The sequence below is a fragment of the Coregonus lavaretus genome (genome assembly GCF_964263955.1).
Source record: "Coregonus lavaretus genome assembly, chromosome: 4".
Taxonomy (NCBI): domain Eukaryota; kingdom Metazoa; phylum Chordata; class Actinopteri; order Salmoniformes; family Salmonidae; genus Coregonus; species Coregonus lavaretus.
This window is the reverse complement of record NC_139991.1, coordinates 6660945-6674676: the sequence shown is the minus strand read 5'-3', so window position 1 is coordinate 6674676 and position 13732 is coordinate 6660945. Positions and strand designations below refer to the sequence as shown.

Below are 13732 nucleotides of genomic sequence, written 5' to 3'. Positions count from 1 at the left end.
CTCTAAGGCCTGTCGTCTCCTTCCCATGCCGGGTCTTCCTACTGCCCTACAGACCGCTGAGGCTCTATTCACTCACGTCTTCCGGCATTACGGGGTACCCGAGGATATAGTGTCCGATCGAGGCCCCCAGTTTACCTCCAGAGTCTGGAGAGCATTTATGGAACGTTTGGGGGTCTCGGTGAGCCTTACCTTGGGTTACCACCCGGAAAGCAATGGGCAGGTCGAAAGGGTCAACCAGGATGTGGGTAGGTTTCTGAGGTCATATTGTCAGGGCCGGCCGGAGGAGTGGGCGAGATATGTGCCCTGGGCCGAGATGGCACAGAACTCTCTCCGCCACTCCTCCACTAGACTAACCCCTTTTCAGTGTGTATTAGGGTACCAGCCGGTTCTGGCACCGTGGCATGAGAGCCAGATCGAGGCCCCCGCTGTGGATGAGTGGGTACGGCGCTCGGAGGAGACGTGGAACGCTGCTCACGTCCATCTGCAGCGTGCCATACGTCGACAAAAGACGAGCGCCGACCTACACCGCAGTGAGGGGCCAGTGTACGCACCTGGAGATCGAGTCTGGCTCTCAACCAGAAACCTACCCCTCCGCCTGCCCTGCCGGAAGCTGGGTCGGCGGTTTGTGGGGCCTTTTAAAGTCCTGAGGAGATTGAATGAGGTGTGTTACAGGTTAGAACTACCTATTGATTACAAGAATATTAACCCCTCATTCCATGTGTCTCTCCTCAGGCCGGTGGTAGCTGGTCCACTCCAGGACTTCGAGATTGAGGAGACTCCTCCGCCCCCGTTGGAGATCGAGGGGGCTCCGGCGTACACTGTTCGGACCATCCTGGATTCGAGACGCCGGATGGGGGGTCTCCAATATCTCGTGGAGTGGGAGGGGTACGGTCCGGAGGAGCGGTGCTGGGTGCCGAGGAGGGACATTCTGGATCCGTCCCTGATGACCGAATTCCATCGTGGTCATCCTACGCGCCCTGCTCCGCGTCCTCCTGGGCGTCCCCGAGGCGGCGCGCGGCTGGAGCCGCGCGTCAAGGGGGGGGTACTGTCACGGTTTCGGCCGAGGCAGCTCCTCCTCCTTGTTCGGGCGGGTTTCGCCGGTCGTCGTCTCCGGAGTACTAGCTGCCACCGCTCCATGTTTTCCTGTTTGATTAGTTTTGTCTGTTAGCCACACCTGTCTTGTGTTATGTCTCATTAAGCACCCTATTTAGTTTCCTTGTTGTTAGTGTAGTGTTGTGTGTAATTGTTTTGTGTCAGGTGTTTGTGCGTTACCCGTGTTTCGGTACGCCAGTGCTATTTAGCTTCCTCCTCGGTTGAGGAGAGTGTTGCGCCCTGTGTTGTGCGCTCGTGTTTTGACGCCTGTGTGCGTCTTTTGGCCTCTGGCTGTTTTTGGATTTATTTTGCACTCTCCAGTAAAGTCTTGTTGGACTGTCTATCTGCTTCTGCGCCTGATTCCACACCACACCATTTCTAACATCGTGACAAGTAGGTGCCAGGCGTACCGGTTTGTGTAAAGAACTGCAACGCTGCTGGGTTTTTCACGCTCAACAGTTTCCTGTGTGTATCAACAATGGTCCACCACCCAAAGGACATCCAGCCAACTTGACACCACTGTGGGAAACATTGGAGTCAACATGGGCCAGCATCCCTGTGGAACGCTTTCGACACCTTGTAGAGTCCATGACCCGACCAATTGAGGCTGTTCTGAGGGCAAAAGGGGGTGCAACTCAATATTAGGGAAATGTTTTGTAAACTCAGTGTATATAGTGCCTTCAGAAAGTATTCACACCCCTTTACGTTTTCCACATTTTATTTTGTTACAGCCTGAATTTAAAATGTATTACATTAAGATTTTGTGTCACTGATCTACACACAATACCCCATAATGTCAAAGTGGAATTTTGTTTTATAGAACATTTTAGAAATGTATAAAAAAAAAAGTATTCAACCCCTTTTTTATGGTAAGCCTAAATAAGTTCAGGAGTAAAAATTTGCAAATCGCATAATAAGTTGCAAAAGTTGCAAGCTCATTTCGTGTTCAATAATAGTGGTTAACATTTTGAATGACTACTCCATCTCTGTACCCCACACATACAATTATCTGTAAGGTCCCTCAATCGAATAGTGAATTTCAAGCACAGATTCAACCACAAAGACCAGGGAGGTTTTTCAATGCCTCGCAAAGAAGGGCACCTATTGGTAGATGTGTAAAAAACAAAACAAATAAGACGCTGAATATCCCTTTGAGCATGGTGAAGTTATTAATCACACTTTGGATGGTGTATCAATACACCCAGTCACTACAAAGATACAGGCGTCCTTCTTAACTCAGTTGCCCGGAGAGGAAGGAAACTGCTCAGGGATTTTACCATGAGTCCTATGGTGATTTTAAAACGGTTAAATGTTTAATGGTTGTGATATGAGAAAACTGATGGATCAACAACATTATAGTTACTCCACAATACTAACCGAGTGAAAAGAAGGAAGCCTATACAGAATAAAAATATTCCAAAACATGCATCCTGTTTGCAACAAGACACTTAAGTAATACTGCAAAAAAAGCGTTATGTTTGGGGCAATGATGACCACTCTTCATATTTTCAAGCATGGTGGTGGCTGCATGATGTTATGGGTATGCTTGTAAAATCGTTAAGGACTAGGGAGTTTTTTAGGATAGCCAAATCTACACAGAAGTTGCTTACCAAGACGACATTGAATGTTCCTGAGTGGCCTAGTTACAGTTTTGACTTAAATCGGCTTGAAAATATATGGCAAGATTTGAAAATGGCTGTCTAGCAATGATCAACAATCAACTTGACAGAGCTTGAATAATTTTTAAAAGAATAATGGGCAAATATTGTACAATCCTGGGGCCTCATTTATCAATATTGCGTAGAAACTATTGTAAAATGCTAGTTACGACGGAATTTAGAATGTTCGTACGCATATACGATTTCTCAAACAATCCTACGAGCATCATATGCACACCGATAAAAACCAATTGTTCTCAGCCTCAGTGCTTGTGCACGACCTTGGATATTTGCATCTCGAAGCACCCCTAATTAACCATACATGGTCAAAATCAATCCTTTAAAGCCTGTGGGGAATATACAACGCCATACCATGAAATACAACGGTGCCACAAAAAAAAGCTACGAAAAAAGTACTTTTCCGAAGTTGACACTGAGCGAGAGGTTGGCTCGCTCAAGTGTGGCTTGACCAGTAAAAATGTAAAACATAGCTACAAAGACAGGACCATTAGGACAATTCAAGTTGCTTTAGCAATGGCAAATATACTTCAAATGAGTAGGCAACACTCACCAATAAGCCATCCATTCTCAACAGCTCCCCATAGGCGTAGGCTATAGGCCAACATTGCTGTTCTGCAGAATGAACGAGTCGTACGTTCCACCTGGCCACCTGGCCATTCAGCAGCGTCTTTTGCGCACCACATAACCTATCACCTGCACATTAAGAGTGGAAACCTTTTCTGTTCACATAGATGAACTTGTTTTGGGATGGTGCTTTTATGGCGATGTGGGTGCCGTCTATTGCTCCGTTCGTATTTGGGAACCCATTGATGGCAAAGAAACCCCTCTTGACTTCAACCTGTTGTGCAATGGTGTATGGAAATTGTGTTACAGTTAGTTTTGCTGATGATTGCATCCAAAACATTGGCTCATCAACGGATCTGAGATGCCGATTGGCAATCTCCCGCTGAAAGAACCCGAGGGTGGATAGCACTTGGATGTGCACCGGAATGGCATGTGTTTGCCTTTCTAAAGTAGATCTTAAATCTTCCCAAAGATCCTATATGATCAGTTTTGGGAAAACATATCTGGTGAGCCAATCTGTACTTTCTGTACAAAAAACTCCCACCTGTCTCTAAAAATGCACTCTCTTTGAAATGCAGCATGTGCCAAATCTTCCAACAGAGTTAGGTCAGCCATCTCTCATTCGATTTCCCATTCTTCTCAGTCTTTTATAGTATTTCAACAATTGTTTCAATTTCTAATTTAACAAATGACTACTTTATATGGAATATTATTATAAAAAATGCACTGATGTGGTCAAATTATATGATAGGCCTATAGCCTGTCAAGATAGGTTGCATTAATTCACAATTGAAATACAATGAAATAGAAAAATTATTACATTTTTACTATCACAATGTTTAAAAAAATCTACATGCAGTATATTTTCCCCATTCACTAGGCTACGCTTGACAAGTAGTCATGGCTGTGCGTACATTTACACACACTCTCAAGCAAACGTTCATATTGATAAATCTGACACTTTGCGTGGAAAAGATCCCACGCATGGTTTACGTACAGAGTTGTGCCTACAAATGATATATTGAATCCATTTTGAATTCAGGCTGTAACACGACAAAATGTGGAATAAGTGAAGGGGTATGAATACTTTCTGAAGGCACTGTATTCATGTCATATTCACCAATCAACTCCATTACATTCAAAAGTTACTTCAACTTCAACCAGTGAATGCTAGCTATTCTACCTGTCTGTTGGAATGAGTGCTAGCATGCTAAAAGCACACCCTACACACGAAAATTTATATATATATATATATATTTTCTTTTTAGTCATTTAGCAGACAGTCTTATCCAGAGCAACTTACAGTTAGTGAGTTCATTCATTTTTCATACTGCCCCCCCCCCCCCGTGGGAATCGAACCCACAACCCTGGCGTTGCAAGCGCCATGCTCTACCAACTGAGCTACACGGGGTATGCAGTAGGTTGATAACGATATCACTAAAGTATGTTGTATCAGACATTTCAAACAACATTCCCAACTAATGAGAAAACAGTCATGGTATTTATAGTCCCGTGTAGCTCAGTTGGTAGAGCATGGCGCTTGCAACGCCAGGGTTGTGGGTTCGATTCCCATGGGGGACCAGTACGAAAATGTATGCACTCACTAACTGTAAGTCGCTCTGGATAAGAGCGTCTGCTAAATGACTAAAATGTATTTAACAAGGCAACCTTGGGGCTAATTTGAATGGGCGCCAACGGCAGATTTTGAGGGATTTTTACATCCGTACCCCAGTACAACCCACGTGGCCGCAGTGAACGTCACTCCGTGAGGGACTATAAGATCCTCAAAGATTTTGACAATAAATGCTTGTTGATAATCCGATTTTGTCTGCGCTGTGTAGGTTTATTGCTAGCATATGATATGCTAACTGAGGGTGAAATTGATTGTAGCTACACTCCTGATTCTGATTTCATAAACAACTTTTTACAGATTTACTTTGTTTTCAACTCATTTTCAACTTGTATTTGTATTGACAGTGGAGAAAAGGCAGACCGTTACAAGGATGTGCAGACACACCTGCCTACCCAGGATGCTATACTTCAGCATCTCAAAGAGGCCTGTCTATCTCAGCAGGAAGCCCAGGTTAAAGTAAGTATCCTGCACCTCCACTTGGCTCCATTCACTGTTTGAAACAACATCAGAGGAACTGGCCATTACTGCAAGGAGAGGTAGACTACTGACTCCAGGGCCCCATGTAGCTCAGTTGGTAGAGCATGGCACTTGCAACGCCAGGGTTGTGGGTTTGTTTCCCACGGGGGGCCAGTATGAAAAATGTATGCACTCAATAACTGTAAGTCGCTCTGGATAAGAGCGTCTGCTAAATGACTAAAATGTAAAATGTACTAGTCTTGTATTATGGAGACAGAGTTAATGCCCACTATTCATGCAGTCAGATTGACCAAAGAAAGGCCAATTATATTACCCACCAAATTTTACATAGATGTACCCTATCTCTCATTCTCTGTGTGTGTGTGTTTGTGTGTGTGTTCTACTTGACTGCACTGGACCCCTCTTGGAGCAGAGTACGCATCCCAGACCCCCCACACTCTCACGCTTGATGAACCAGAGACAAAAAGTGCCAGGGGGTGAACACGTCCACTGGCTGCATTTTGCATGCACCACCTACCTGAGTGGTTGGATACCCACACACACATACATACACACACATCTCTAATGAGTGTGGGTCTGAAACACACACCACCCCTGGGGGAGCCCGGCACTCTGTTATGTTAACTATTGCATGCAATCCCCACTAAAGTAGTGCAAGCAGAAAGTTGAATTATTCACACGGGGGGGATGGGGGGGTAATTAAGAGTGTGTTGTACTTCCTCCATAATTCATTGACGTTAAAGGCCTGGTGTGTTTTTGTGTGGTAAACAGAGTTGGCACATGATGTGGCGAGAGATGAGGCAACATGACGGTTGTGCCCAGAATGGCCATGTTCTCTCATTTAGCCTGCGGGCAGCTGGGGTGACGGAGGGTGGTGGGGGAGGAGGGGATGGTGGTTAGGGTTAGTCTGCTTCACCTGGTCTGGTAACTTACCCCTCCCCCACCTTTGTCCTAACTCCTACCCCCATGGCCATGTCATAAGAGGACCTATGCCATAACTAGGTCACCACCTGAATCTAAAATGGATTAAATTGAGATTTTTTCACACTGGACTACACACAATACCCCATAATGTCAAAGTGGAATTATGTTTTTCGAAAATGTTTAACATTTATAAAAAAGGAAAAGCTGAAATGTCTTGAGTCAATAAGTTGCCAACCCCTTTGTTATGGCAAGCATAAATAAGTTCAGGAGTAAAAATGTGCTTAACAAGTCACATAATAAGTTGCATGGACTCTGTGTGCAATAATAGTGTTTAACATGATTTTTGAATGTCTACCTCACCTCTGTACCCCACATATACAATTATCTGGAAGGTCCCAATGCCTCGCAAAGAAGGGCACCTATTGGTAGATGGGTAAAAATAGTGAAGTTATTAATTGCACTTTGGATGGTTTATCAATACACCCAGTCACTACAAAGATACAGGCGTCCTTCCTAACTCAGTTGCCGGAGAGGAAGGAAACCACTCAGGGATTTCACCATGAGGCCAATGGTGACTTTAAAATAGTTACAGAGTTTAATGGCTACAACAACATTGTAGTTACTCCACAATACTAACCTAATTGAGTGAAAAGGAAGCCTGTACAGAATACAAATATTTAAAAACATGCATCCTTTTTGCAAAAAGGCACTAAAGTAATACTGCAAAAAATTTGGCAAAGCAATTCACTTTTTGTCCTGAATACATATTGTTATGTTTGGGGCACTGAGTACCACTCTTCAAATTGTCAGGCATGGTGGTGGCTGCATCATGTTATGGGTATGCTTGTAATCATTAAAGACGGGTGTATTTCATGGTAAAAAAGAAATGGAATGAAGCTAAGCACAGCAAAATCCTAGAGGAAAACCTGGTTCAGTCTGCTTTCCACCAGACACTGGGAGATTAATTCACCTTTCAGCAGGAAAATAACCTAAAACGGCCAAATCTACAGTCGTGGTCAAAAGTTTTGAGAATTACCCAAATATTAATTTTCACAAAGTCTGCTGCCTCAGTTTTTATGATGGCAATTTGCATATACTCCAGAATGTTATGAAGAGTGATCAGATGAATTGCAATTAATTGCAAAGTCCCTCTTTGCCATGAATATGAACTTAATCCCCAAAAAACATTTCCACTGCATTTCAGCCCTGCCACAAAAGGATGTCAGTGATTCTCTCGTTAACACAGGTGAGAGTGTTGACGAGGACAAGGCTGGAGATCACTCTGTCATGCTGATTGAGTTAGAATAACAGACTGGAAGCTTTAAAAGGTGGGTGGTGCTTGAAATTATTGTTCTTCCTCTGTTAACCATGGTTACCTGCAAGGAAACACATGCCGTCATCATTGCTTTGCACAAAAAGGGCTTCACAGGCAAGGATATTGCTGCTAGTAAGATTGCACCTAAATCAACCATTTATCGGATCATCAAGAACTTCAAGGAGAGAGGTTCAATTGTTGTGAAGAAGGTTTCAGGGCGCCCAAGAAAGTCCAGGACCGTCTCCTAAAGTTGATTCAGCTGCGGGATCGGGGCACCAGCAGTGCAGAGCTTGCTCAGGAATGGCAGCAGGCAGGTGTGAGTGCATCTGCACGCACAGTGAGGCGAAGACTTTTGGAGGATGGCCTGGTGTCAAGAAGGGCAGCAAGGAAGCCACTTCTCTCCAGGAAAAACATCAGGGACAGACTGATATTCTGCAAAAGGTACAGGGATTGGACTGCTGAGGACTGGGGTAAAGTCATTTTCTCTGATGAATCCCCTTTCCGATTGTTTGGGGCATCCAGAAAAAAGCTTGTCCGGAGAAGACAAGGTGAGCGCTACCATCAGTCCTGTGTCATGCCAACAGTAAAGCATCCTGAGACCATTCATGTGTGGGGTTGCTTCTCAGCCAAGGGAGTGGGCTCACTCACAATTTTGCCTAAGAACACAGCCATGAATAATGAATGGTACCAACACATCCTCCTAGAACAACTTCTCCCAACCATCCAAGAACAGTTTGGTGACTAACAATGCCTTTTCCAGCATGATGGAGCACCTTGCCATAAGGCAAAAGTGATAACTAAGTGGCTCGGGGAACAAAACATCGACATTTTGGGTCCATGGCCAGGAAACTCCCCAGACCTTAATCCCATTGAGAACTTGTGGTCAATCCTCAAGAGGCAGGTGGACAAACAAAAACCCACAAATTCTGACAAACTCCAAGCATTGATTATGCAAGAATGGGCTGCCATCAGTCAGGATGTGGCCCAGAAGTTAATTGACAGCATGCCAGGGCTGGTTGCAGAGGTCTTGAAAAAGAAGGGTCAACACTGCAAATATTGACTCTTTGCATAAACTTAATGTAATTTTCAATAAAAGCCTTTGACACTTAAGGAATGCTTGTAATTATACTTCAGTATACCATAGTAACATCTGACAAAAATATCTAAAAACACTGAAGCAGCAAACTTTGTGAAGACCAATACTTGTGTCATTCTCAAAACTTTTGACCACGACTGTACAATGTAGTGGCTTACCAAGAAGACTGTGAATGTTCCTGAGTGGCCGAGTTACAGTTTTGACTTAAATCTACTTAAATCTTGAATCTACTTAAATCTACTTGAAAATCTACGGCAAGACCTGAAAATGGTTGTCTACCAATGATCAATAACCAATTTGACAGAGCTTGAAGAATTTTGAAAAGAATAATGGGCAAATGTTGCACAATCCAGGTGTGGAAAGCTCTTAGAGACTTACCCAGAAAGACTCACAGTTGTAATCGCTGTCAAAGGTGTTTCTACAAAGTATTGACTCGGGGGTGAATGCTTATGAAAATGAGATATTTCTGTATTTCATTTTCAATACATTTGGAAACATTTCTAAAAGCATGTTTTCACTTTGTCATTATGGGGTATTGTGTGTAGATGGGTGAGGATTATGTTTTAATAAATTCAGGCTGTAACACAACAGAATATGGAATAAGTCAAGGGGTATGAATACTTTCTGAAGGCACTGTATTATGTTGAGTACATTCTCTGAACATAATGTCAATATAATGTTCTGAGAAGGTTACAAGCCAACCATGCATTATTGTACAACGTATCGAATAGACTTCAGTTAGATGATACATGAGCCTGCTTTATTCGAATAGACAAGGCAGAGAAATATTCATATAAATGATCCTCATCTTCATATTGCATAACTTCTAGTGATTAGATGATGGTGTTTGTTATAGAATGTGCAAAGGGTCCTGGTAATTTGGATAAAAGTCTTAATTGGCGTGTGATAGATTGACTGGGCTCAGAGTTTAGACGGAAGGCTGCAGATGATGGTAAGGCTTTAGAAAAGGGTATTGATTGTGCATACTTAAAAACTCTCCCACCCAAAATAAGAAGAGGGCTTAAAAGTGCAAGGCAAATTAGTCACGATTTGTCAATAATTTACACTAAGATGTATGCTGAGGGATTCACTGCTTCAACTCCAGACTGCTCTGTTGGATGGAAAAGAACAGAAAAGGCTGAATTCAGAGGAATCTTTATAGATCTGTCTTTTTACTACAACCCCCTGCGTTCAGAGACAAATGGAATTAGCTCAACTAATTGAACTTTTTAAATGACTCTGGATCTGAGCACTATGTCATCAGTCTCTAAGTGGTTATTGGACCAGAATGAGGTAAGGGAACTTCTGTGTTGTGGGATTCTTCAACCGTACATCACACATACCAACACGTACACATACCAGCACATGCATGCAAAGTGCATGTAATATGCTCTGCTGTTGTTAGAACTAGTGAGAAACTGCCCTTTTGGAGAAAGCTCAGAGAACTATCAGTAACAGTAAATTAATGCTCACACACATTCGTACATTTCTCTGTGTAACTGCTGATGTCTACTGCAGAGCAGAGCGCTGCAGTACGTGGGCGCTCTCAGCGCTCTGATTCCATCTGTCAGGTTCCTGAACCGCTGGCCCACTCCAGCCCACCAGGCCGACCCTTCCCCCACACAGCCCACTGCTCTATACAACACAAGAAGTCATCCCAGAGCTGTTTCAAAGGTCAGCAGGACTACACTACAGCCAGCCTTGACATTTGATTGGCAGAGGTAAAAATCTCAGAGTGGTTGAGATGGGCCGTGTCCTCGTGCACTGCTTCAAAGAGCAATGTGAATGGGAGATACGCAGGGTTGCTTCCCCCGGGCGAACTCCCATTCACTGGGTCTTCTTTTAACAGGGCTTCACTGGAGCTACATAGACCTTTTGGGTTATTATTAGAGTCTGTCACTACAGACTACCATTCATTGTCTCTGACAGCATCCTGTTTTGATATGCAGATATATGCTGGCCGGTCAAATTGCTAGTTATGTTTATGTGGAGGTGGACAACCTTGAGAGGTTTGTGTGTACGTGCGTTTGTGTGTATAGTTGTTAAATTATTCATCTGGTGTGGGTGTGTATTCTGCTGTGACCTCAGCCAGGACAGGAGGGCACCATGGTGGGTCATCTGGGCCCTGCAGCCTGCCAGTCCCCTCCCCTACTTCCCCCCTCCGCCTCTCCAGCCCACTCCCTCTGGTCACCGCCTTGTGTGCAGCGTGCTCTGGCGGCTAAAGGCGCTCGTTAAAGGCCATAACTTATCTCACGTTTGAAGCTAATGGGAGGAATACTGGCCGCAGTGAAAAATAAATGACATTTCCCCCCCCTCTCTCTCCCTGCCCTCCTAACCTGCAGCGTAATATAGCAGCGGTGAGGGTATGCATTACAGATCTGAGGCCTTAGAATTTATCTTTGCTGCACTACGCTGACTGATGCATTTGAAAATAATGTACTGGAGCCGGAGCATAACAGGGACCCTGTAACTAATGGACAGCTCTCGCCCCGTGGCCGACACTGTATATCATTCAGCTGTACTACCTCATCAAGCCCCGGCCCTACACACAGTCCTCGGCAGGCAGGCAGGCAGGACCTGCAATATATCCCCTCCCTCTCCATCCTTCCTTCTTACTCTCTTTTTAATTCCCATTCTCTCTCATGATGCCCTCTTACTAATTAATACGTAGCCTACCTTCATAATGTTATGTCGTTGCTCTCAGTGAACGAGGAACCGTATAAAACATTTATATATGTATATTTAAAAAAACTTGTACCCCTTTTTTGTGATATCCAATTGGTAGTTGAGGTGAAGGTCGAGAGCCATGCGTCCTCCGAAACACGACCCTGCCAAACCGCACGGCTTCTTGTGACACTGCTCCCTTAACCCGGAAGCCAGCTGCACCAATGTGTTGGAGGAAACGCCGTCCAGCTGGCGACCGAAGTCAGCTTGCAGGCACCGGTGCGCCACAAGGAGTCACTAGTGTGCGATGGGACAAGGAATTCCCTGCCGGCCAAACCCTCCCCTAACCCGGGCCGACGCTGGACCAATTGTGCGCCGCCTCATGGCCGGCTGTGACAGCCTGAGATTGAACCTGGGTCTGTAGTGACGCCTCAAGCACTGCGATGCAGTGCCTTAGACCGCTGCGCCACTCAGGAGCCATAACTGTTCAGATTGATGAACCAAAGTCCACTCCTCTGAAGGCCATCATTGTGTTTCCTTTGTAATAACTGAGACCTTTTGAGGCCTAGTTACTGAGTCATTTTCATTTGACCAATCAGATATCAGAGCATAAGATATACTGTATCTGCGGCATAAAGCAAGTTTCACATTTTTGTGACATGCACTACTTCAGTGAAATGTCTTTCTTGTTCTTTCCAAACAATGCAATAATCAATATCAGTAGTACTATAAAAATATATATATAAAAAGGTCAAGTAGAACAAAAACACACGAGAAATATAAATAAGAATAAAGTAATTAAGCTATATACAGGGTCAGCTCCAGGGTCAGTGCCAATACCATATTTGCAATGTGCAGGGATACTGGAATGGTAGGGTTAGATATGTATAGGGGTAAGGTGTCTAGGCATCAGGATACAGTGCATTCGGAAAGTATTCAGACCCCTTCCCTTTTCCCACATTTTGTTACATTACAGCCTTATTCTAAAATGGATAACAGGTTTTTATACATTTTTGCAAATTTATATAAAAAATATATACAAAAATACCGTATTTACATAAGTATTCAGACCCTTTGCTATGAGACTCAAAATTGAGCTCAGGTGCATCCTGTTTCCATTGATCATCCTTGAGATGTTTGTACAACTTGATTGGAGTCCATCTGTGGTAAATTCAATTGATTGGACATGATTTGGAAAGGCACACACCTGTCTATAGAAGGTCCCACAGTTGACAGTGCATGTCAGAGCAAAAACCAAGCCATGAGGTCGAAGGAATTGTCCGTAGAGCTCCGAGACAGGATTGTGTCGAGGCACAGATCTGGGGAAGGGTACCAACAAATGTCTGCAGCATTAAAGGTTCCCAAGAACACAGTGGCCTCCATCATTCTTAAATGGAAGAAGTTTGGAACCACCAAGACTCTTCCTAGAACTGGCCGCCTGGACAAACTGAGCAATCGGGGGAGAAGGGCCTTGGTCAAGGAGGTGACCAAGAACCCTATGGTCACTCTGACAGAGCGCCAGAGTTCGTCTGTGGAGATGGGAGAATCTTCCAGAAGGACAACCATCTCTGCAGCACTCCACCAATTAGGCCTTTATGGTAAAGTGACCAGACGGAAGCCACTCCTCAGTAAAAGGCACATGACAGCCCTTTTGGAGTTTGCCAAAAGGCACCTAAAGGACTCTCAGACCATGAGAAGCATGTCTGAGAGTCTGATAAAACCAAGATTGAACTCTTTGACCTGAATGCCAAGCGTCACGTCTGGAGGAAACCTGGCACCATCCCTACGGTGAAGCATGGTGGTGGCAGCATCCTGCTGTGGGGATGTTTTTCAGCAGCAGGGACTGGGAGACTAGTCAGGATCGAGGGAAAGATGAACAGAGCAATGTACAGAGAGATCCTTGATGAAAACCTGCTCCAGAGCACTCAGGACCTCAGACTGGGGCAAGGTTCACCTTCCAACAGGACAACGACCCTAAGCACACAGCCAAGACAAGGCAGGAGTGGCTTCGGGACAAGTCTCTGAATGTCCTTGAGTGACCCAGCCAGAGCCCGGACGAATACAGGTGTGCCAAGCTTGTAGCTTCATACCCAAGAAGACTCGAGGCTGTAATCGCTGCCTAAGGTGCTTCAACAAAGTACTGAGTAAAGGGTCTGAATAAATGTAAATGTGATATTTCAGTTTTTATATATTTATATACATTTATATAAACCTGTTTTTGCTTCGTCATTATGGGGTATTGTGTGTAGATTGATAAGGGGAAAAAATTATTTAATCCATTTTAGAGT

At 44.3% G+C, this 13732-nt stretch overlaps 1 protein-coding gene across 1 annotated transcript in view; it reads left to right on the top strand.

The window, feature by feature from the left end:
- LOC311128555 (uncharacterized protein) overlaps positions 1-13732 on the top strand; it is a gene marked incomplete at both ends in the record, with an annotated part of 140778 nt that overhangs the window by 21675 nt on the left and 105371 nt on the right. The window contains one exon of the mRNA XM_084160743.1: positions 5313-5424. Within this exon, the coding sequence (XP_084016869.1) occupies positions 5313-5424 (112 nt within the window). The remainder of the gene's footprint in view (positions 1-5312; positions 5425-13732) is intronic.